This window comes from Echinococcus granulosus, assembly GCF_000524195.1.
Source record: "Echinococcus granulosus chromosome Unknown EG_S00050, whole genome shotgun sequence".
Classification (NCBI taxonomy): Eukaryota; Metazoa; Platyhelminthes; class Cestoda; order Cyclophyllidea; family Taeniidae; genus Echinococcus; species Echinococcus granulosus.
The window spans coordinates 58,846-82,705 of record NW_020170430.1 but is presented as its reverse complement, the minus strand read 5'-3'; the positions used below and the strand labels follow the sequence as shown (position 1 = coordinate 82,705).

At 38.4% G+C, this 23,860-nt stretch overlaps 4 protein-coding genes across 4 annotated transcripts; 1 reads left to right on the top strand and 3 right to left on the bottom strand. All coding sequences in view use genetic code 11, as the record gives it.

Annotated features, from left to right (window-relative positions):
* Positions 1-366: 366 nt before the first annotated feature.
* EGR_06038 (1,4-alpha-glucan-branching enzyme) lies at positions 367-7,200 on the top strand (the record flags this gene model as incomplete). The annotated part of the gene is made up of 10 exons (XM_024495287.1): positions 367-473; positions 883-1,049; positions 1,088-1,206; positions 1,243-1,841; positions 2,106-2,349; positions 2,760-2,858; positions 4,138-4,420; positions 5,893-6,077; positions 6,807-6,937; positions 7,038-7,200. The coding sequence occupies 10 exons, from the start codon at positions 367-369 to the stop codon at positions 7,198-7,200; spliced, it is 2,097 nt and encodes a 698-aa protein (XP_024350242.1).
* A 3,011-nt stretch (positions 7,201-10,211) lies between these two features.
* Positions 10,212-11,262, bottom strand: EGR_06037 (hypothetical protein; the record flags this gene model as incomplete). Its single annotated transcript, XM_024495286.1, has 3 exons — positions 10,212-10,303; positions 10,809-10,905; positions 11,224-11,262. 3 exons carry the CDS (start codon positions 11,260-11,262, stop codon positions 10,212-10,214), a joined length of 228 nt encoding a protein of 75 aa, XP_024350241.1.
* A 1,698-nt stretch (positions 11,263-12,960) lies between these two features.
* On the bottom strand, positions 12,961-19,768 carry EGR_06036 (hypothetical protein; the record flags this gene model as incomplete). Its single annotated transcript, XM_024495285.1, has 12 exons — positions 12,961-13,172; positions 13,206-13,314; positions 13,458-13,572; positions 14,598-14,696; positions 14,795-14,873; positions 14,977-15,091; positions 15,373-15,443; positions 15,485-15,559; positions 18,141-18,321; positions 18,913-19,113; positions 19,272-19,564; positions 19,765-19,768. The coding sequence occupies 12 exons, from the start codon at positions 19,766-19,768 to the stop codon at positions 12,961-12,963; spliced, it is 1,554 nt and encodes a 517-aa protein (XP_024350240.1).
* Positions 19,769-20,248: 480 nt separating this feature from the next.
* On the bottom strand, positions 20,249-22,188 carry EGR_06035 (hypothetical protein; the record flags this gene model as incomplete). Its single annotated transcript, XM_024495284.1, has 2 exons — positions 20,249-20,290; positions 22,006-22,188. The coding sequence occupies 2 exons, from the start codon at positions 22,186-22,188 to the stop codon at positions 20,249-20,251; spliced, it is 225 nt and encodes a 74-aa protein (XP_024350239.1).
* Between the last annotated feature and the right edge of the window lie 1,672 nt (positions 22,189-23,860).

The window sequence follows — 23,860 nt, the reverse complement described above, 5'->3', positions numbered from 1 at the left end:
ATGCAGTTGCTTAGGATTAGAGCCAAACTAACCCAAACAAGTCCCCAAAATTTTTTTTGTTTGTGTTATGTTTTATGGAGTGTAATGTATTTTAAGGTCCAAAAAATGACGTCAAACAGTAAATTGCATGGTTGACAAACGCGCACATTGATGATATATATGGTGAGGTTTATTTTTGCGGACTCAGAATATTCCGTCTGTGTGGCAAAAATATTTCAGCCTTTTGACTGAAGTATCATGCAGAGTTTTTATAATTTTTTTTCAGGATGTTTTTGTTATAATACTTGACATGTATCTAATCCGGTAAATAGGCGGATTGACGGCAAGGTAGACCAGTGTAGCTTCTCCTAGTCTTTCGAAGGTACCATGTTTTACACTTCCGAAGAAATAAATGCGGTTAAAATTCCCAGCGAGGAGCATTTATTTGAACTTGATCCGTGGCTAGAACCGTATAGGTATGAAATCAAACGGAGGTAGGTGTTGTTTATATCGTGTTCTGGAATTGCATATGATTACTTGTTTGTGAGGTTGGGGTTTCGGTATTATTGGATAAGTCTCTGAGTTTGGAGAATATTTTTAAGGGTTCTGACTATAATTCATGCTTGAGGGTAAGGTATTTCCTAGTATCTGACTAATTGACCTCGTAACTATATATGCCTCGTCTTCTCGTTATTTCATAATACTTTTCAACATCTTAAAACTAATTGATTCGTGATATTGCTATATGGCAGAAGTCAGCTGAAGCACGTTGGAAGTGGGCATGAGTTCCCACTTTCACAGTGCATATAGTGGGTACATTCGTAGGTACCTTCTTTGAGATATTATTTTGATAGACTCCGCCACAATCGACTTTGCTTGGACCACGTATTGTTTAATTTTTAGATACAAGTGTTTCGAGGATTATCAGAAATGGATAGATAGCGTAGGTGGAATGGAATCATTTACTCAAGGATACAAACAATTTGGGACCCACGTGGATCCAAATGGAGCCATTAGATGTCGCGAATGGGCCCCAGGAGCCAAAGCAATTTATCTTCGGGGAGATTTCAGTTTGTTCTGGGAATCGCAATGAATATATTCTTAATAGATAATTGGAATGAATTTGAGTATCCTTTCAAAAAAATGGAATTTGGAAAGTGGGAACTTGTTATTCCACCGACTTCTGGTGATGGGAAACCGGTGATACCGCATCTCTCGAAAGTCAAGGTAATTGGTTTGCTGTTTATTCTCTCAATTTTTTAGCTTCTAGTTATTGGCCCAGATGGAACCAAGCATGATCGTCTCAGCCCGTGGGCGACTTACGTGAAAAACTTTGACAAGAACATAGTATATGATCAAGTATTCTACAATCCACCTTCGGTAGGCTCACTTTCACGAAACCTGACTGTATTGCAGCGCTACGAATTCAAATACTCCCATCCGCCTAGGCCAAGGGCTTTGCGAATCTACGAGACCCACGTTGGCATCGCGACGTCGGAGTTGAAGGTAGGCTCTTACCTGGAGTTCAAGGACAAGGTGCTGCCGAGGATCGTCGACCTAGGCTACAACTGTATCCAGTTGATGGCGGTTATGGAGCACGTCTACTATGCCTCCTTCGGCTACCAGGTGACCAACTTCTTCGCTGCTTCCAGCCGCTATGGCACACCGGATGAGTTGAGGGAGCTGGTGGATGAGTGTCATCGCCAGGGCATCATTGTCTTTCTCGATGTGGTCCACAGTCATGCCTCTAAGAATACCGCGGATGGATTGAATCAGTTCGATGGAACAGACTCTTGCTACTTTCATGCGCATGCCAGAGGAGTTCATCAGCTCTGGGATTCGCGTCTCTTCAATTACACTGAGTACGTTTGACTAATCTTTTATAACGTAGTATTAAGTGTTCTAGAAGTCACACTAGTATTCTCATTACGACGGCATATTTAAGACCTATCTAGGCATGCCAATGATTTACTCATAATTTTGATCCCATGATGCAGTTATGTTTATAAACTTCGTGGAATTGTAGGGGTTTTTAAATCTTTGGTTGCTTGTTCACAAACATAAATCTACCATGGTGACTACTAAGTTGGATTACTGTCTAAGTAATTACGGTGTTTAAATTCCAGGTTGGAAGTACTTCGCTTCCTCCTTTCGAATCTGCGGTGGTGGATTGACGAGTATGGCTTTGATGGTTTCCGTTTTGACGGCGTCATGTCGATGATCTACCATCATCACGGCCTCAACACCAATTTCTCCGGATCCTACGGCGAGTACTTTGGGCTGTCGGTGGATACGGAGTCGTGGACCTACCTCATGCTAGCCAATAGCTTCCTACACAAGAAGTATCCCTTTGTTATCACCATTGCGGAGGTGCGTTAGATTTCATTTAGCTCTAGACAAACCATATAAGTAGCAAAATTGAGAAAATATATTATCATTTTTGGAGTTGCGATTAAAGTAAAAAGATTGGTGTGACATATTTTGGATAGCATGCCATTTGTGCCTACTACACGTCATTTTAAAAGTGCGTACGTGATTTCCATGGGCATTGGTATTTGGTTTGTTTGAATACCTCTGTAGGTTAGAGCTCAAGGCTAAAATTGGAATTTTGAGAGTTCTCCGCTTTCAAATTCTCTGCTCTCCATTGCCACTATATGGTCGAAAGATCAATCTTTAGGAATGTTAGTTTAAACAAATTCAGATCAAAACCGAAGCTAATTGTAATGTGCTAAAAAGCTGATGTCAATAGATGCGACTGTATTGACTATTTTTCAACGCAGGAGGTCAGTGGAATGCCCACTCTGTGTCGTCCCGTGGACGAGGGAGGTGCGGGGTTCGACTACCGTCTCGCCATGGCCATTCCCGATCTCTGGATTGCGGTAAGCACCACATCCTTCACCGCTTACCATTGGTCACCCACTCAAAGGATCACATTTAACTCAGATTTTAATTTGTTGCATTTTCATATTCTGACACCGTTACTAGGCGTGATCATGTAGATTCTAGGGTCTGGTGACCTTTACACAAAGTAAATATTCCGTGGAACCCACGTCGGTATTACAATGCAGTCAACTGTGGTGTGATGAATGCTTGGTGTAAACAACGCAAACTCCAGGCCTTGATGGTGTTAGTGATGGTAGGGTAGACGTGACGATGTCTACGCCAGCTCAGGCTCCATGATAATCTAGGACGAGGAAGCAAGTTTAAATGCTGAGTCCATGCCATATATTTCACCCCGAATTGTTTTCAACATTGTATATTGAACTATTAATAGTTAGTTCCAGGTAAATGAGATCTTTTATTCTTTATTACAACTAGTTTTTTACACTGGCATCGTTTTACCTTCTTGAACTTCTTGAACAGTTATTCGTGCTTTATGAATCCATGCGCATTATCAAGCTGTAGTGACCAAGTTCATTAGCTGACGTAGCATTGACTACTATTTTTTTTTTCTGAAAGACTGAAATTCTGCAATTGAACCATAAATTAGCACGTTTGAATAACAATCCACAATTCTTCGGTTATTCTTTGTGGTACTTTTGATGCCTTGTACCTGCTTTTGCGAGTGAAAATTGGGAATTGCTTACTTACGTCAATTCGTATTTATGTTCTTTCGCTTATCGGCTTGCAAACCATCTCAATATCACACTATGAAGTGGTCACTAGTGCCTATCACCTATATATGGTGTGTGTTAATATTAGTTTTAATTTCCATAAGTGCAACGTACCTCCGTAACCCGGATGTAACGGACCCCATGCACGACATGCTTCATTGGTTTATTCTTAAACCACCTGCTTAATCATGCATCATGGCACTGGAAGCGGATTGTGTGGAGTCGTGAAGGCTTCTATCTTATATCATTGAGGACCGCAGTTACCTTCCCAAGTTATTTAGTGTAAACTACCATTTTTGGATTTAAGCAACGAAATTTTTGTATTAGTACTCATTATAGATACATAGCCACTTCAGTGCTCAAGCGTTTTACGAAGCATACTTCTAGAATGGTAACTTGCAAAGTTGTTGAAACTTCTCTGTTGGTTCGGAATCTCACGCAAATGTACTGCTTGCAAGCTTTTTTTGGAGCGATTTGCGCATTGATAGCAAACAGATGCGATTTCCCCGTATGTGAAAGCCATCATTTTTGTGCGAATGTGTAGTTTTTAAAGAAACGCTCGGATGAGGACTGGGACATGGGGAAGATAGTACACAGCCTGACGAACCGACGGTGGGGTGAGGCTAACATTGCCTACGCAGAGTGCCACGACCAGGCACTGGTGGGCGACAAGACTATCTCCTTCTGGCTGATGGACAAGGAGATGTACACCCACATGAGTACTCTTTCTGATCCCAGTCTTATCATTGATCGGGGTATTGCGCTGCACAAGATGATACGATTCATCACCCACGCCCTCGGCGGCGAGGGATATCTCAATTTCATGGGTGCGTATTTCTCTAACCTCTTCTTCGATGCAATCTTTTCTTCACTGTATTGCTTGGTCTGCCGCGAAAAAAAAAGATAAACTAATATAGGCTAGTAGATTAGCAGGTCTTGGGATTTCTTTTCTCTGCTATCCGATCTGCTGTCATGATCAGGTGTATGTGTATATGCGTGATTGCAGTGGGTTACGGCAATCACCACCACCACCAACAGTAAATGCTCTACTAGAATCAGCGCATTTGCTGCGTGCTGATTCCTGTATTTTCCTAGCATCTTCGATTCGCCTAATCCATATGCTACCGTTGTCGGTGTCTGTAGTGGGAATCCAAAGTGCAATGCCTCCAGAAGGCAAAGCATGTGGACGTCTGATGCTAGAGATGTCTAAAATCATCTTGTAGGCAACAAGCTTAGGAAAGCTTGGTGTATGGTGCCTCTCCTACTGCTTACCGTAAGAAAACAGCTCATGTTTGCACTACTAAAAAAGTAGGGACAGTCACTGCTATTACTGAATCGGCTACGCCCCACTTTCGTCGGCGGGCTGATAGAATGCTGTGCACTGCTTTAATTCTGCTTGAGAATGTACGCTTTTTGAAGTGGATGATGGTGGCATACATGATTGTTCTGCTGCCATTTATCCTAGTGAACCATTTGGGGACAAATCCATGTTGTGATCGCAAGGGCTGAATCATGCTCAAATATTGGTATCAAAACCTCTGACTGCAGAGTGGTAAGGAATAGTCCAAGGGTTGCTAAGTCGATATTCAAAATGCAAAAATATGCCCTTATAACGCGTCATTCTGTTTTTCCCGCCTGTCCAAAGAATGCATCGGTCGTGACTTTCTCAAACTGGGGAGGAGTGTGTTCAGCTGGCGGGTTGGGGTGAGTCACAGGCAGAATGACCTTACCAGTCGGTCATCACTTTTGCGTCTATCGGGTCCATCCGCAACCACGACTAGCAATGCTTTTAAACCGATGCAATCCATGTAACCAGTATAAGCTCCAAAATACCATATTGAAAATGGTGAAAACTAACGACTTGCACGCCTAAGCATGTTTAAGAGCTAGCATATTATCCAAAACTTCGTTGTTCACAAAAGATTTAAAACCATACTTTTTTTCAAAGAACTTTTTGGTTAGGCCCATTTCAATTATTAATGCTGACTATTTTAGGGTAAGTTACAGTGGTTTGTGGGATTGAGGTTGTCGAGCGTATCTACTCGACACAATAAAGGGTTGTTCCTTTTCATACTATTTAGTACTTAAAAATATTCCATTAGATCAATAGTTACCGGAATAATTTATAAAATATCAACAAATGTAAATCACTTGCTCAGTGAATGAACCTTGTGGTTACTAAAATGCGAAAAAATATATAAACTAAGTGTAAATGGAATGACGGGAAAGGGGAAGGCGATCAGAGGGGAGATCGGAGGTTGATTCGAGGATTGAAGCGGTGCCTCTGCTCTTCACACAGGCAACGAGTTTGGTCACCCGGAGTGGCTGGACTTCCCACGACAAGGTAACAACAGCAGTTACCATTATGCGCGTCGGCAGTGGCATCTCGTCGACGATCCCCTGCTCAAGTACAAATTTCTTAATAACTGGGATCGTGCCATGCAACACCTGGAGGAGAAGTACCACTGGCTCAGCGCTCCTCAGGTCAGTTACTGTTATCCATCTATCAGTTCAATTCATCAATTTCTACATCTATCCAGCCCTCTATCTATTCGCCAGTTTTCGCATCCATTGACCAGCCCATCCTTTAACAAGTCTTCAGCTTTTCAACGCGAGATTTCGTTATAACTACAGCAAAGTAGACTTATTATGCAAATTACTGACATTACCTCGTTATTTTAATCGTGATAACGGCTCAAGTGTATCTTCAATTTTCAGTGATACCGAATGGCGTGGGATTTTTGGTCCTTTTGTTGAAAACATCGTGATGGTACGATCCATAGGATAGCCGAAAATTGCCCTAGTTAAATTTGATTTATTTTGTGGATAAGAATTTCTTACGAAAATTTCGGCCTAGAAGCCACTTTACATATATTTAGCTAAAAACTGACAAAAAGGACATCGTTTTTACCATTTTACCTATTTTTGATGGAAGTGGAATTGCGTACATGAACTTTTGAGTTTTCATTTGATAAAATGCGACTTTTACTTAGTTTATGCCTTAATTTTGACCTGGTTTCACTTAATACCTACATCTACCTCTACCTTTTTGGAAATGTATCTAAGCAAAAAGTTGAGGGACTGTGTCATGCTCCACTACAATTAATACATTCGCCCCTTATTATCAGTACCAAGAAGTATGAGGCCTTGCAATCTTGTTTTTAGTGTAGACTGACGCATTTGAGCCTCCACTGATTGCACATTTTATTCTAGGCCTACGTTAGCAGAAAGCACGAAGACGACAAGGTGATTGTGTTTGAGCGAGCTGGTGTACTGTTTGTGTTCAATTTTCACCCACAAACGAGCTTCACAAACTACCGCATCGGCGTTGACACCCCTGGAAGGTGAGCTCGTGTTGTTATTTGCCCTTGCCTCGCCTGCACCATCATTGGGAGCCATCGATTAACATGTTGCCTCTCTCTTCCAACCCATGTACGCGTGCAGCTACAAGATCATCCTGAACTCGGACCGAGAGGAGTTTGGCGGCTTCAATCGTGTCGATGACTTAATGGCTATGCCGACCACAGAGGAGGGGTGGGACAACCGACGCTGCAGCATGTACGTCTACATCCCCTCGCGGGTATGCATGGCCCTCGCTCTCTACTAGTCACCATCTCTTCATCTTGAGCCTTTATTGGTCTCGCCCCTTCCATCCCCTACTTCCTCTTTCACTCGCTCCTCTTTGATCCCTTACATTACACTACATTTTCCATCTATCATGGTTCTTTTTTGTAGTTTTCAAACAAATCATCCTTTTTTATTTGATTTATTTGCATATACATTTAAAGGGCAGATTCTGCTATGGCATGTGGAATTAAAAATGCATTAATTCTGTTGAATTTACTTTGCTTTTCTTCCAATTGATTGATGATAAATAGTTTTAACGCATTTCTCTCCAATTAGGAAAAAAATGACCCCGACTGCTTTTGCTAAAACGTAGGGGTTGCAATGGAAATTTCTAAAATGAGTTATAAAACTTGATGGGGATAAGTTGAGTAATAGGAATCGCTATTCATTTCTCTAAATATTAAATGTGTCGCATGGTGCTTCCGAAAGGGCATTTTATGTGTCGTGTATCGCAAGAGATCGCGGCGTTTATGGATTTGCTGTTTTCCACCGATCTAGCCAATCTACTGCAGAAAATTATACTGGAGGGGAGCAAAAACAATGCACTTACGGGATAAATTTGGTCATGAAGATTGGGGTGATAAAACAAAACCCGTTAGGTAGTTACATTTCAGCTAACTTGCCAAAGAATGTCTCCTTACGAGGCGTTAGGTGGTCTACCCACTACCATAAACATCCTGTTCTTTGCACTTGAAACTGGCTGAAGGATGGAGGGCGACCCGATGTCGTGCACGGAGTTTTCTCTGCAAACTTGAACTAAGCACAAGTGACTAAGTTGTGAACGCTTTGGTCGCATCCTAGCTGAACAGCGAGCTCTACCTCTGGTTGCGCACTTTGATCAACAGAAACTAAACTAACACCACTTACGTAGCAGAACCTTACTTGGATTCGTGTAGAAGCTGCACGCTTAATTGGTTTTGCAATAGAGCGTTTGCTGGTGTTGTTGGCTCCATTTGTTTATGTAAATTCCCAAATTCAGTCCTGGAACTACCACATCAAACTGGCCTGCTTGATCTCTCTAGCTAGCAGAGCGCCACAAGTTAACTGATCAACCTATCTACTGCGGTGGCGCGTATTAGCGGCCATCCAGCAGCATGTGGAGCCTTCACCTTGTCATTAATTCGATTCTTATGCTACTAAATTAAGCAAGTAGAATTTATTTTTGATGAGCCATGGAAACAATTTCTATCGAATCGGAGATATCGCCTTTTATTCCAAACGTTAAAAGGATATGGCATTTTCAATGCAATACCAACGCCGAGGATAAAAAGGATCGGCGTGCGTAGATTAGAGTTGGGAAAATTAGGTCCACTGGCATTTGATCATCCAATTCGCCTAACAAATACCTACAACGCGACTGGAAAATCGTCCCTTTTTATTTAAGAGCATGAGCATTAGGTGTTTGAAGTGATTACTTAAACTGGGCATTTGCAAAGTCGTGACTCGATAGGGTTCTCTGTTTTTTCCTGATAATCTATGTGAGGGAACTGCGTACGAAATGTCTCACCCAACCAAGAAATCTTAAAAAGCAGTAAAACTGTTTAGAACTTTTAAAGAGTATTTAGTCGATAAGAGGTGTTGAAGGAACGCAGGAGAACAGCCCCTTCGTCGATCAATGCAGGGTTCTGTTTGAGTTAACATTTGAGTAGCACGATTTTGTGAGGAGATTTTAAAGGTAGTACGCACCCGCAATTCATCGCCCCTGAATCAATTCATTCTCGATGCTTTTGCGATTGGTAGACTAAATTTTGGGTTTCAAATGACCTTTGCACTGATCTGAATTTGCTGATTGAGACACTTGATCAAAAGGGCGTATAATGAGCACATCAAGGAGTCCAAATTGAGAATTCATAAAACCGGCATTAAGATCCATTGTTAAGTATTAAGCAAAGCAGTAGGGTATCATTTTGTGTTGTTCTAAATTTCGGCTTTACTAAACTCTTAAAGTGAACGTATATATTTTTTTTTGATATTTCTTTATGTATATACCCTCCTGATCCTCCAACTCATAATTCAGGCAGTCAAATTTGGTATTTAACCGGAGTATAAATTCCAAGCGACGGCGATGTTGCTCCATATAATTAACATGGTAAATAATAACTTCACTCAGTCTGCTTATTTAAAATATTTTAGGGTGTTTGAAGTTAAATATACAAATATGCATCAAAATTTTTTTTTCGGTTAAGACGAAATGCCAAATCTATCTTTTACTCTCTTTCAGAATTACTTAGAGACTTGTGGTTGTTATAGGTCGGTTACAACTATGCCCAGGTTGCGTTTCTCATAAATCTGACGGTAATAAATGTGACTGCAGTTTGACTAAATATAAATTCAGTGTGTTTAAATAAGAGACCATAGAAGGCAGCACTGGGATTAATGTACTAACTCGTGTCATCCATCTCGATTAATAGACCAAAATACCCGATCTTATAAGTGGCAAGTGTCATACTGCAAATAATAAATACTCTCTTCTACAATGTGCACGTTGATTTGACTTGTCATCTGCTTCAGTAAAGACGAGAACCTAATTCTAAGCTGTCTTACTACGGATATTAAATGTAATCAATTTTAAAACAACCCCTCAAAACCAATTGTAGTTATAAACAATGCAAAAATTCAAGTGAACTTCAGACGTATGTATGTTAAGTGTAGCTGGGTTGTAATAAAATGCATACTCCACGATGATAGCATACAAGCACAGATTAGATGACCACTGAAAAGTGGATCACGTGTTGCGAAGATGATCATAAGCCTCGTTTGAGGATTTATACATTGTCTGGTATAGTGTGATTTAAAGGAACCGACTTCACATTGTGCACACGCGTACACAAATACATCCTCTTGAAAGCAAATTAGGTCACCTCTCACCCCACCTCCCCCACCATCCTCGCCCCCAATCCCACCATTTAAAGAGTCCAGTCATGTAGTAAATGTATGCCGATTGTTTACTGTGCATAACACAAAGAAAGGGTTCGCTCTACAGGCACTGTTCTAATAGGCGTGCTTGAAGAGGATGGGGTCAAAGTATCGCTTCGAGGCGACGACCGCTTCACGCTTATCCAAATCCTCCTTGGTACGAATGGCTAAAAGTGGAAAAAGCAGTCTCAATAATCTTGTTGGGTAAGTGGCCCGAGCAAAGTGGATATGTTGCCACATTAGCTTATATCTTGTTGGTGAAATCTAACAGAGGTAGATCAGACAATAAGTAATGCTGATGAGTTCTTCTTGGTGCTGTTTATTATGGACCGAATTATAAATTGCACCGTAAGTGCATTTTGCCCATTTCCTTGCATTTAATGCCAAGAGCATAAGGTTGCAAAAAAACCATGCATCTCTGCCCGCTCATTAGGGAAGATTGACGGAGCAGTTTTGACAAATTTACTTGTTACCGATTTTAGTCTATCATCTGTAGCTGCAATGGATATCGTAAGCTTAACAAATTTACCTATTTACTGAGACAGCATCAATTCACACCAAGCCGGTAGCATAGAACAAAACCATTCCGATTTTATGGATAAATCCTTAATTAACCTTCGATAAAGGTGAGGTCGTAATGTGGGGACTAAATAAGTCACTTGAATTACTTACGACCCATCGCGAATCGGATAGGATCGAAGTAGCGCTTAAATAGCTCCAAGCTCTCTTCATCGGACAAAGGATGGGCCATTGACACGCAGCCGAAAAACTGCAATAAGAGGCGTGCGTAAAAATTGGAAATAAAAAAGCCATTTTGGTTATCTATTACTTGCATTTTAACGCTGTGTCTGGTGAATGCCATATCTGACGGAGTCATGAATGAAAGTTCGGGGAGGTAGTTCAAGTGCTAAGGCGTTTAAGAAGTTTTAAATTAGCACCTACTACGTCCGTTCATGGTTGATTTAACTACTCAAAAATAACCAAATCTTTTATTTGGAAAATTCATTCAAAAATAGAATTAAGTGTGTAACTTGAGAGGAGGTTGAATTAAAAATATAGCATATAAATCGCAACATGGGTCACCTACGGATAAGGCACAGAGGAGGACAGCTAACATTGCACGCATGCTTGTGGTGGTAAATTGGATCTATTTCGTAATCTGATAAAGTTTGAAAATGCATCCCTTTATATACCTTCCTGTGTTTGCATTGAGTACAGCATTGAGTGCCTTATCCAACCAACAGGCTCATTAATACCCGATTCCCGCATCTCATTGGTTAATGATTAAACTCCACCTAAAATTAGCAGGAAGTTAAAATTAATCTCAACCAATTGGAAGACTGGGATGTATGAACCCATTAAAGCACCCGAATTTTTTTCCACACAGCCGTTATCAGTATAGGCCGGGATAACTGCCCCTGATGATCACTACGAATCAAAACGCACACTAAACTTCAGATCGATTTGACGAATGATGCCAAAGAACTTAATGGGTCCTGCTTTATTTTGCAGCTGGAGTTATTGATACGAAAAATTCTTTGTAAAAAAGACCGTCAGAGCATTTCAGTTCCCAATCACGAGCAGTACTTAGAGTGGAGGCGAAAAATTTAATTGAAGGAGCGCAAATTCGTAAACAAATTTTAGAAAATGGTAAAGAAAATGAAAACGGCCTTTAAAAATTTCATTTCGATTATAATGTTGAAGTGAGTATTAAAGTAGTCAGGAAATCGAGTTAGAAGGATTGTAGCGGCGATAAGCTTTCCAAGGATATGAAGAAATCAAGAAAAAAACTATAGTTTTGTGTGGTTCAGGTAACTCCGTCTAGTTTTTAAAGGTAACCCATTCAAAAGATACTTAGGCTCTGGAGGTTTGGAGTGAGCGCAAATAATCATTATAGGTCTTTCGCCTTAGAGGCCAGCCTCCTGCACCAAGTTACGTACCGATGTGTTTATTCAAACAAGCCTCGAAAAATGAAAGGGATAAGCGTGCAATAAATAGGCACCACAAAACTTTCTTATAAAAGCATCGTATTTGTGGAAAAATATGTGCTAGAATTCGAACTATTGGACGATTTCGGTGAAAGGGACAGGCAGTTTTACTCACGTCCAATGCTGTATAGGTGCCAATGAGAACAGACTAGACGGAGATGGGTCTATTGTCTGGAAGTAGACTGTGTTTGTGTGGATGCATAAGAAATTCCGGGTAAGGTGCTGAAACGAGGTACAAGAGAAGGAAGGGAAGGGCTGTCAGTGCAATCAACTTTGAACATTTGTGTTGTAACGTCTTTTTAACATTTTTATAAACCTTTGTAGAGCAGATAAACACTACGAGGGATAAATTTGCGATAAATGTGGCAATTCAAAGTACCATGGGTTCATGCAGGAACTATTAAACATCATTTTAACTAAATCAATCGTCCACAAAAGTCGCTCTTTAAAGAAACAAAAATAATGAAATTCTCATCATTTCCACATTTTTATAGAACGTTGTTTCTTTCCATCTAATATTGTAAAAGCACAAGTCACTGCTAAGACTTTTAATTGAAAGAAAAATTAAATTTTCGTTAAGGTGCAAGATTATTACAAAACTACTGCCACTATTTTCTACCGCAAATAAACATGATGCCAATAAGTTCAAAAACTCAGCCATACATACATTTTGAGATCGGGGTCAAACTCTATACAACTATTTGCGATTACTTGGAAAATTTGGAACCTGAATGGCAGTTCAGGTGTGCTGATGTGGTAGCACAGCGAAATCAGATCCTCTCTGTTGTTTAACCCATATTCAAAATTTAACGAACAGAGGCCAACTACCGGTTTGGTCATTTTAAAAGCAACAAATTTTGATTAAGAAAAATCATAACCTCACTGAAACCGCATGTACCTAAATGCCATCTGAGCAGTCTACGCTTCAGCATTTTAAAGTTTCTTTGAATTGAATTAATTGTGTAGATTATACAAAGCCATTTTGAATACGTCATAGCTTCAAAAATTATTGTAGCCAATGATGTAGTACAAACTGAAGTACATTTACCTGAAAATATGAAAACCTTACATTAAGCTTTACTTCTATAAAGTGCACTCTGTTGGAATACTGCAATTTCACTAAAATTCAGTAACTCTTTATGCAAAATTTTGGAGTTTACAGTGACGCAGAGGAAGCCAGCATGTTCCTTCTTTTTATAAACATGAAAATGCAATTATTGACACAATAAAAAGTAACCAAGAAGTCTTTTGCCGACGAAACTACTGACTAGATATATTTATCAAATGGCTGATTTATTTTAGTCCTTAAGGCTGCTCCATTAAAGAGCCATACAGTGCAGGGCTTTCGATCAACAAGGTGTGTATAAAGCTTGGAATAAAGTAGTGAGTACAAGTAATCTGATATAGAAGGAAACCTAAACCTTAAGCCCTCATAATTCTTAAATGTGCTATTACGAAAACAATAAATTAATTAACTTAGGAAGAATTCATCCACCTAGTATAATGGTAGATTATGATAGTAGGGCAGTCTATACATAAGCTTTAGATATGACAATTGCAGCTTTGTTTTAGTGCTCTATTCCAGTGTGATGGTGTACCTTTTTTGGAAGTAAGTGAATTGCCGCTTGGATTCATTGTTTTTCGCTGAGCGTTAGTAAGCGATGTCCTCAAACTTGATTACTTGGGTTCAGTTTGCAACTTTTAGTCATTTTGCTTTTGACGAAGTGTCAAAACAACGAACTGTTGAGTGCAATAGGATGGCTTCACCTACCAATTGCTGCAATAAAACCAGTGTGTTTACTTAGTAAGACCATCTGCTCACTTGTGAGAATTGTGTAACAGCAGTTCGCTGTTTATTCGAGGCGTCTGATCTCATTCACCACCACCACTAATTCTCCCATCGTTCCACTGACAGATTGCGAGAGCGACTCAACCATACGGCCGGTAATCGCTGATTCCTGCACTGCTGCTCCTTCGCCACTGCCACCACCACCTTCACCTACGCAGCGTCTCCTCGCGCCACCCCTCGTTTTACCTATGCCCGTTCTCTTAACATCCGCATTGACTGTCAACATTTGCTCCATCTGCCGTCTTAGAATGCATCACGAATCATATGGCATTTTTAACTGTACTCACGTTGATTTGCATTTTTAGAAGTTAGGTATTGATTGTTTGCAGAGTGTCCAATTATTGTCCCGACTGGGGCGTGTTAGTAAGAACCCTAATTAAACTACCAATATCCAATACTTTTTGAAGTTACAAGACTTTTGTCAACGTCTAACAATAAACTTGCTCTACCATATAATGTCAAACTACATGAAACTCACCTGAAGATCACCTTTTAATAGTGGTTGCTGCATATAAAGGTGTCAAGGTGTGAAATAAAAGCAACCCTTTCGTTCAGTTGAACCATACCTAGTACGTTATGGTTGTAGTCGTTTACTCCCTATTCACTAATGAAAAGATAAATTACCCAAGGTACGTGTTGTCATGGTTTCTGGTATGGCCGTTACAATGAACAAAATCAGACATAAAAACCTTCCTTTCTTTTACCATACTTATTTGTGATAGCCTACGATAAAAAGAAAACACAATTTTGAATTCAGATTGCTACTAGGTAGTTTGCTATCAATGAGCGAAACCTACCCTTAATAATTAAAAAGCAAACACCCAATATTGCTTCTAATGTTCAAACAATTTAAGAAATAATCAGATGCAAGTATGACAGTGGAGAAAATATTATTATTATCTAATGCAATTTTATTTTAACATTGTCTACTTTGTGTTGAGAAGTTTTTAATTCGCTAAACTTCCCCAAAAAATTTGTCTTTGTGTCCTCTGCTAATTTGCACAATCTTTGGACACTACTAGAAATTGGTTGGTTTCATTTAGATCAAGAGTTGGTGAATCGTGCGAAACATTGCGATAAAATATTTTGTAAAACAGTAAATGAGGTGAGAAAGAGACCTGGGAATTGATTTGTGGATTCATTTACTCAACTAATTTGGAAAAACGCCGCACTGATGTTGCACTATTTGATGCATTGGGCAATGGTTCGTGGGTTTTGTAGAGGCTAGTATGTGATGTCGACAGAATCACCGGCCTTTTCCATAACTATATATAGATCGCAAAACCAGCCTCGGGAACAATGCAAAATGTCATGATTATGCTCAAAGTCACAACCACCATTTGGCGCCGTTTTCAATGGACATAGCGCTGTTTAATACACACAACGAGCTTATTCTTACATGAGGACCGTTAAATATACCATCATGAATACGGTGTGCAAGAAAGTTTGGCGAATGAACTCTTTTAAGAACTAATTTTTATCAAAAAACAATTATATAGGCAAAAATTAACATTTCAATAAGAGACAACATTTCCAGATTAAAATTTTAAGTACGAGAACTGAATATTCTAATATTTTCATACAGACTAGAAGTCACCTCATAAAATTATGTAAACTTCTCTTATGAAATAGAATTAAATCATTAAGGCTTTTGTTTAATACTTGTTAAAAATCCAAAAACCTGTTCATGCAAGATTTTAAACAAGTTATCATTACTAATTGCTTTCTACAATTTTGCGGAGCCAATAATCGGTTATATCAATTAAAAACAAATTTTCTAATCCCCTTGCACAAACCTCGCCCTAGCATCGTGAAAGTTTTATGCCTATTAAGAATACAATGTGTTTATCAGTAAAAATTCGCTACTAAAATGAAAAAGGAAAAAGCATTTAAGAATATTTAATCCACCTAGCCGACACTTGTTTTAGAATCCTGCTGTTACCTACCAAAAGTCTCATTCGAAGATGCGGAGTATTGATTACTCCCTGAGTTGGAAAAGATGAAAGGTAGCTGCAAATGCAGGAGTTTAAAAAGTGCTTATCGAAGGCAACACTAAGGTTTATATTTTTTAAGTAACCAATTTATTTAGTGGAAATTTATCACAAAAGGTTCATATGGGCATTATTCTCTGCCTCCTGGAAAGATGAGTCCATTTCAAATTTGGTTTATCTGTTAAATGATTAAGCAACGAAAGCGCATTTAGTAGCTTAAAGTATAATTCACTCAAGAAAGGCACCACTGCTTTGAGGACGGCTCAGTGAAAAATCTTTCGTAGGCTTTTACGCGTTAGTCACCAAAGGGAGTCAAGATGGTTTGAATCGCTTCGAGGTGTTATTCCTGTCCTCATTGAGTTGCGACGATTGTGCATATATTTTTCGTTTACGAAGACATTGTAATTTCCTTTTAATTCTCTAGGCACTGTTTTGGAAGAGCACTTTATTATGCACTCTTTCACAGAGAGTATTCTGTCCGCTTGTTTCTGTCATTGTGAAAATGCAGAATAAGATAGCCCAGAGTTTATGGTTGACTGTTCTCTCAAATTGGAATCAGAGTCTTTCATGATCTGTTTCGTTAAATGTGGTTCCCAGTGTTACGCAGAAGTAACGCTTCCACAATTCGAAGCTGCAGTAGATGCGGTAGAGCTTATTTGACCTTTGCACTCATTCCCATCCATAAAGCATGTATTCCAGATACAAGACATCCAAACGTCAATTTAGGTATCCTAGGAAGGTTTAGCTATCCGTAACCTCATATGTAATTCCGTATGAGATAGACTGGCATGTTTTCCTTTTGGTACGGGTAAGGTTACTCATATGCAGGTTAATGGAGGTGTTCTTGCATTATTCTATCACTAATTATATACATATTGCTTATAAAACCACCAACAACTATAGGATCTCCTATTAAAAGCTACTTTATTTTCAAAAGCCTGTCAGTAGTATCAAAACACTTTCTCTCAATTAATAAGGTAACTTCAAGAATCTTACTGTGAAATACAAAACGTGGTCATGAAGATTAAATCAAAATTCATTGAATGCAAATGTAATGCATAATGATACCACACCTTCTCCAAACTCCCTGCGTCTGTTTCACAACCAGTATTCCATTAACACCAAAAGGGAAAGAGTTTTAATGCATGGAGAAAGGTCTAACAGGATGTGCAACGATCGCTGAGCAATTTGGATAAACAAATAATCAAATGCTGATCACAACTATTAGGAGCAAAATGGAAGGGGGGACGAGGAAAATCACGTGTCAATTTGATCTTAATATGCCCAAAGCCACGTTAATTTATCCGTCCAAAAAGAAGGTTATGGTCTTTGCCTTAATGAACGATGAATGATAGACAAAGCGTAAAATAGCAGCATGTGGAATCAATCGCGGAACTGTCCCCAAAACGCTACACTTAAATTGTGATATTTGATGCAGTCAATGGTGGGGCATGGGTCTTACGGAGGCATAAAAGTACAATTTGCAGGGGCACTACATAAACTCATAAACGGTGAATTCTTTTTAAATAGCGCCTTTTGTGAGCAGGAAGTAAGGTGGTCATGTTGATTTAAGTATCGAAAGTGTGGCAGATCTCAATAAATCAACATTTTAGTTTAGAAAATTCACAGAACCAAAGCTCTTTCGCTGATAAGGTACACTGCTTAATATTTAGACATGTTTTTATTATTAGATAAAGCATAAGTAGTATTCTTGACGTTTTATTTAAAATCTAGCAATTATTGGTAAAAAAGGATTAATGCTTCTCAATCATTTGTGGTGGAAAATCACACCACTACTTGCTGTCCCAGCAAACGCACACAAAATAGCATTCCAATCTAATTTTTATAATTACCTGAGTATCATGCATCATATTATGAAGTTTCACTAAAGTCAGTTTCGCCCGAACCTTCAGTATTAAGGTAGAATTTTAGCTGCCATTTTCGACTGAGATTATAAACCAATCTATTACTCCTGTTGTAAAAGGACCGCGGATACTTTGTTCATATGTTAGATCTCTTTTGTGTAAACTTCTAAGTGTCTCATAACAGGGTCCGTTATCCTCACTTTCTAATTTTAAACTACTACACTAAGTTTCCATCATGGGAGCACAAGTTTTCTTTGTCTATAGCTGGACCACAACATATTCAGGCACTACATTCCTATTAGTTATTTCACCTTTTTCATGTATGAAGGTAAATAAGCATATACTTGAAACTGAATGGCAACTGAATAATAGATTTGCATACGTAAATGGTAAATTGTAAAGAATTAGCTGCATAACTTGCTCACAAGTGACTAATACCAATTTGACAAAATCGAGTACAAACTCGTAGTTGGCTTCTGAGATTCGCCCTTTCTGAATAAAGGAAGAATTGAAAGCTCGGTGTGCAGTCGACTTCCAATATTTTCAGTTATACCTACCTACCTATTCTCATTCAGTAAGCTTATAGACACATTGATTGAAATGGTGTGAAAAACCACAGGATGATTTGTTTTGGAAATACGAGGTGCTGAAAAAACACGTTATAACAAGATGATGAAATCTAGTTTATTTAGTAGCTTAAAACTTTAGGATACCTCTGACTCCACAAGCTTAACAAATCCCAATTTTATTCTGGTTTTGTCAACGAGCTTGATTAGAGGTCGTTTGGATTGCCGTGTTTGAAAAATATTTTATTCGACTAAAATGACTGCATATGCTATTTTCACTGAAATATCTTTACCACAGAATTAAGGAAATTGTAGAGGATTAGTGTATAACTAACCAGTTTTGTATGAATTCGATAATTTCAGTGTACTTGCTAAACACTAAAGGTGAAATGCTGGTAGTTTTATTGACCTCAGTAAAAGCTGGATTTGAAATGATGCTCTTATAATATGTAATCTACTCTGCAAATGCATCGCCTATTTTGAGGAAATATTTTAACATTATTGGCTTGTATATTACCCTGTGTATTTGAGAGTAAATGAATTCTGTGACACGCACGACTTCAGGCTTGCGTTTGAATGAGCACTCATTATCATTTCCCTTAGTCATGTTTCTTCTCACGCATTCGTTCACAGTAGCAGCACCAGTGTCCATTAAAAGGAGATGTGCCATACTCCACTCATTACGAGTTAGTTTATTTCGCACAACAACAGGGACTGTCTGGATTTAGTTGTTTTGTTAGTAAACCAATGTCTTTAGGTTTAACGACAATTAAAGTGGGTTCAAAAGGTGCGGTATACACAAACTTTGGATGTGTTTGGGTGTGTGTGACTAAAAGACGAGATTTTAGCAACTTATATATTCCCGTCTGAGCTTACGAGCAAATTCGATGTTGGGAGTGACAGTAGCGGCATAAAGGCTTCTCGTAGGAAAGCTAGAGGGAGAGGGGGAGGAGAGATGTTCAGGAGTAGAACTAGATTATCAAATCTCAAAAAGTGGTTTGTAAAGCCAAGAGAAATAGGTGGAGTAAGCGCATTTTGGTGAAAGATTTGGCCGCATATAAAAAAATTCATTTTTTTAGACTCGTGAAAATAAAACAAGTCCTCTTGTGGCTCACCTCCGTTATTAGTTCGAAATTTGAATAAAATAATAAACTTTATTGGGATGAATTCTTTGGTGATTAGACTACTTTCTTGTTTCCTGTTCCATGACTTAGATGCGGAACTGGCTTCGTATTAATTCTCTCCCTAACTAGCAAACAATTAGTTTTGATTTAAATCTTGAGAAGACTTCACAAACGCTATTGTGTTAAAGGTATTAAAAACAATCTACTGGTAAGGCTTTGAAAACCCATTGTTGGTGCGTTCTTACCCATACACTTTTGACTGTGTCTGCGATTATGTAAGTTCGTGTTAACCTAAATATGTTGAGCACACTTCACTAGTGCATTCTTATTAGTGTTATCTAAATGCAAAACTGCAACTAAATGATAGAAATGTTTGTGAAATGATGCTGCATTAGTGCAAACGGTAAAAGTTAATCGCGTGGCATCGGTGCTTTTCACTTTTTATTTAATCCCAATGTATAACTGTAGCAAATGAAGACATCAAGCTGTCAACACGCTCTTCTTATCCGTATCAACAACACCATCTGAGCATTCTGAAGCATGACTTGTGACTTGAATATGACTATACAGCGATCAAATACTGAGTCAGAAGGTGGAGACGCACATTTTATCCAGCAAAGCCGACTTGCGCTCTCACTTTTCCGCGGTTCTTCTTCCTATCAACTTTTGGGTGTTTTCTTAACTATTATTCGTATACAACTAAAGTGTTACATTAAATTATCAGTTTGTTTAAGCCGCTTGGAATTGGGAATCCGATGAATACTCAAATTCCTGGAAGGGAGAGGAAAACATGCTTATAAGTGGCTTATTTGAAAGTGGACAGATTTTTGGTACTTCCCACTTTTTTCTTATGTTAATCTTGGCACTGTTAACTGCTATAAATGCAAATACAGAAGATTAAGACAAAAACTTTCCTAATCCCACTAATTTGAATGTGCTCTGTGAATCACATGGACGCTAGTCGTGTGATCCTTTTATTCACGCATATTTTACTAGGAAATGATAGAAAAGTTGCCTGATAACAAAGACTGCAAACAGCATGAAGATACCATATAAAGTAGAAATTTTGCAGAGCGTGGCACAACCCAGCCAATAGTTAACGAGTGTTAAATACATATAGGCACTAAAGCTTCTCCCATTCAATATATTTTTGTCATCACGATAGTGTCGAAAAACCTTATTCAGACATAAAACCACGTTTAAATTAATTTTTCAAAAATACAACTAGTTTCTTGAATATTTGAATTAACCGACCTAATTTCTTTATTGGACAATAGATAATATGGGAAAAGACCAAAGGCTATTTCGCTTTAAATAAATAAACAAACGAAATTATACACGAGGATATTTGTAGTTGAATATGATGCGCCATTATTTGGAAAATACACTTTCAAAAGAGGGAAATATATGGGTTTTTTGATGCACGACACCATCCCATATGTTTATTCTATCTCCAGAAAATTTTTTTTGATTCAGCTGCTTAATCATCACAGAGAAGGTTGGGTCTTTAAATGGCTATTTATTGTGCATTATTCTATGGAGTACGATTACCCTTTTATCGATAATAAATCTCGATTCTATCTTTTGCAAAATAACCAAATTTTGTCTGTAAGTTGAGGATTTTTAAAAGGACTTAGAAACCACATTTAAATCTGCTGTCTACTATGCACACAAATTTCTTGATGTGATTAACTGTCAAAACCCGATTCGCATCCATGATAATGGTCTTCACTCAACATTCATACACGTCCTTCAACTTGCAATGCGTCCGGTCCGCATCTACCTAATTTCTTCTTCGACACTTCATTTACAATATTCCTTCATTTTTTGTTTACTAAGGGAAAAACTGCATTCATAGCACAACGAAATTTATTTGTCGGTCGATTTAAAGTATGGGTCAGGGACCCGGGTGGTTGTTCCTGCTAGAAACAAATATTGCTCCAGTAGATAAAACGACAATCAAAATGGACCTCTTTAAATATGCATTTCATGAAACTATATTCACGGTAATAAACCCTACCTTCCTCGCCTGTAGTAGCCTCACCCGTTGAAATTTTACACAATTAATAGTTGGATTAAAGATATTTGAAATACCCAAAAGGTCTACTATAAATGTTTTCAAAAATAAAAATCACCGCATAATGATTAAAATTCCACTTATCAATGAGTTCCATGTGGAATAACTCATATGAAAAGTGGATGAAATAATAGCGTATAGAGTAAAATAGACTTAACTTTAAATGCACAAGATTTCATTAACTTGATCTGGTTAACATAGACAACTACAGTTTAAAACTATCTTAAGCATAAATTTAGCATGTTTACTTGTATAGTGATTATGGGACAAACAGTAGCCCTATTGTTTGCGAATTTCGCGACACCAGTGGTACGATGCATGATGCCAAACTGATTCAGTGTGAAACGCATCTTATCTGTAAGCAGCAACGCGATTTGTGTGGCTGCGGCTATTCTGGCCCTAATTATACTGGGCATGGAGACTCAATCTCCTGCTGGTCCGAAATCGATGGCGGATGCAGTTGAAACAACAGTCTCGGCCTTTTATCCGATGGTCGCGGGGAGAGTGCTAACACCTGCCAAGCACTCAGGCAGAGAGGCGGGATAAAAATAGGCGCAGAGACCAGATTGACTGCCGATTGAAAAGACGACATCCTCCCTGTCAGCCCAGTCTGGGTGACGTTGTGTGCAGCATTTCACGGATCCACCCCGCATAAATCATGCATGATTTAGACTGCGCTTTGTTAATCACTTATGGGCAAAATGCGAAATATCACTGAATTAACCATAACAAACTAATAAGTGGAATTAAATATTCCCCCTTTTACTTCCTTTGCTCCCTGTATCCATCAACTTTATTTGCACCATAGAACGTCACCATATATTTCTATTGTTATAAATTTGTAATGCAAGTTTAAAACTTATTACTGGGTTTTTGTTTGGCGTTAAACAATTATTGTTGTTAAAGTGCATTGGTTGAGAGATAGCATGATCAAACTCATGGTAAAAATCGCTACCATCGTCATTAACCTTTCGAACAGCAAAGAAGGAACTAGCAGCTTTTTCATAAAGTAAATTATAAAGTGCTTGGTAGAGAACAGTTCACCAAAGATAAATGAATAATTTGTTATTAAGAATACTAATATTTAGCAAAACCTACTGGTTTAACCACTTCTAAGTCAATTATAATTGCAGTGCTAATATAGTTGAGCATATATTCCTGTGAAGCCCTTTAGTATAGTGACAAAGTTATAAACTACCTGAAATATGAAAGTGAGTCCTGTTTGTGATACAAACACGCATCCACCGAATTTTCGGCTTTGGCATCGTCCTCGAGATTGACTTCTCAACTACGAATCCTTGCAAAAATACCCAATTTTGGGTCTACTGATGAAATACTATGAAAACCCATCTATTTTCGTAATTAACTAGGCGCATATTGGTATGCTTCAATAAAAAAAAATAAATATTGTCCTCAAAACCTTCGTACCAAAGGACTTGACTCTTTATTGCTTTATAAATGCATTAACATTATGTATATTTTTGTTATTTCCTCCACCAAAATTGTCTCAGGAGTAAAAAAATTAGCACCAGCTTTAAGAACTCAACTTAAGCACCCTACTTAATGAGACCAGTCATCAACAAAGCCCTGGATGGTCTAATTCCACATCGATTATGCATTTGACAGGGCTTGTTGACCGTTATGACCTATAGTACTATAAGTGTACTGATTTGGCATGTTTTCGTGGTGCTTTATAGCTTCGTACCAGCAAGGCAATGAGTGACCTAAACCTTAGATGGTTTTGCAGATAAAATTAGATGTTCACAAACCGTAACAAACCAGTAAGGCTACACTATAGCAAAGTATTCACACCGATTTGAAGCTAAAGGCAAAACTAATAGTATGTTTTAAAAACTGCTTATAATGTTCTTCTTTTCTTCTAAAGATAAAAAATGCAAGTGACAAATCCTTAAGCTAGATCTGAAAACCAGCTTTCGATAGATGTCATCGAAACGATTCTTTCTCAGAGTATCAAATCGTTGCAAACGAATAGTTTTGGTTCATTTAAGGTACAAATTAGTCGTTTTTTCCCATCATGCAAGCAAACTGTTTTCCCAATAAATGATTGGAAACCATGACAACAGTTAGTCTCAATCAAAAATAGGTAAAATAATAATTAAGCCTTTTGGTTGACTAAAAATTTTTGAATACGGTTTCAAACAACAGCTGAAATGATACGGTAGTATGGCTTCAGACTATACAATTAAATAAATATTTAGCACATGACACAAATAATCTAAAATGGCATTAATTACCCTGTAAAC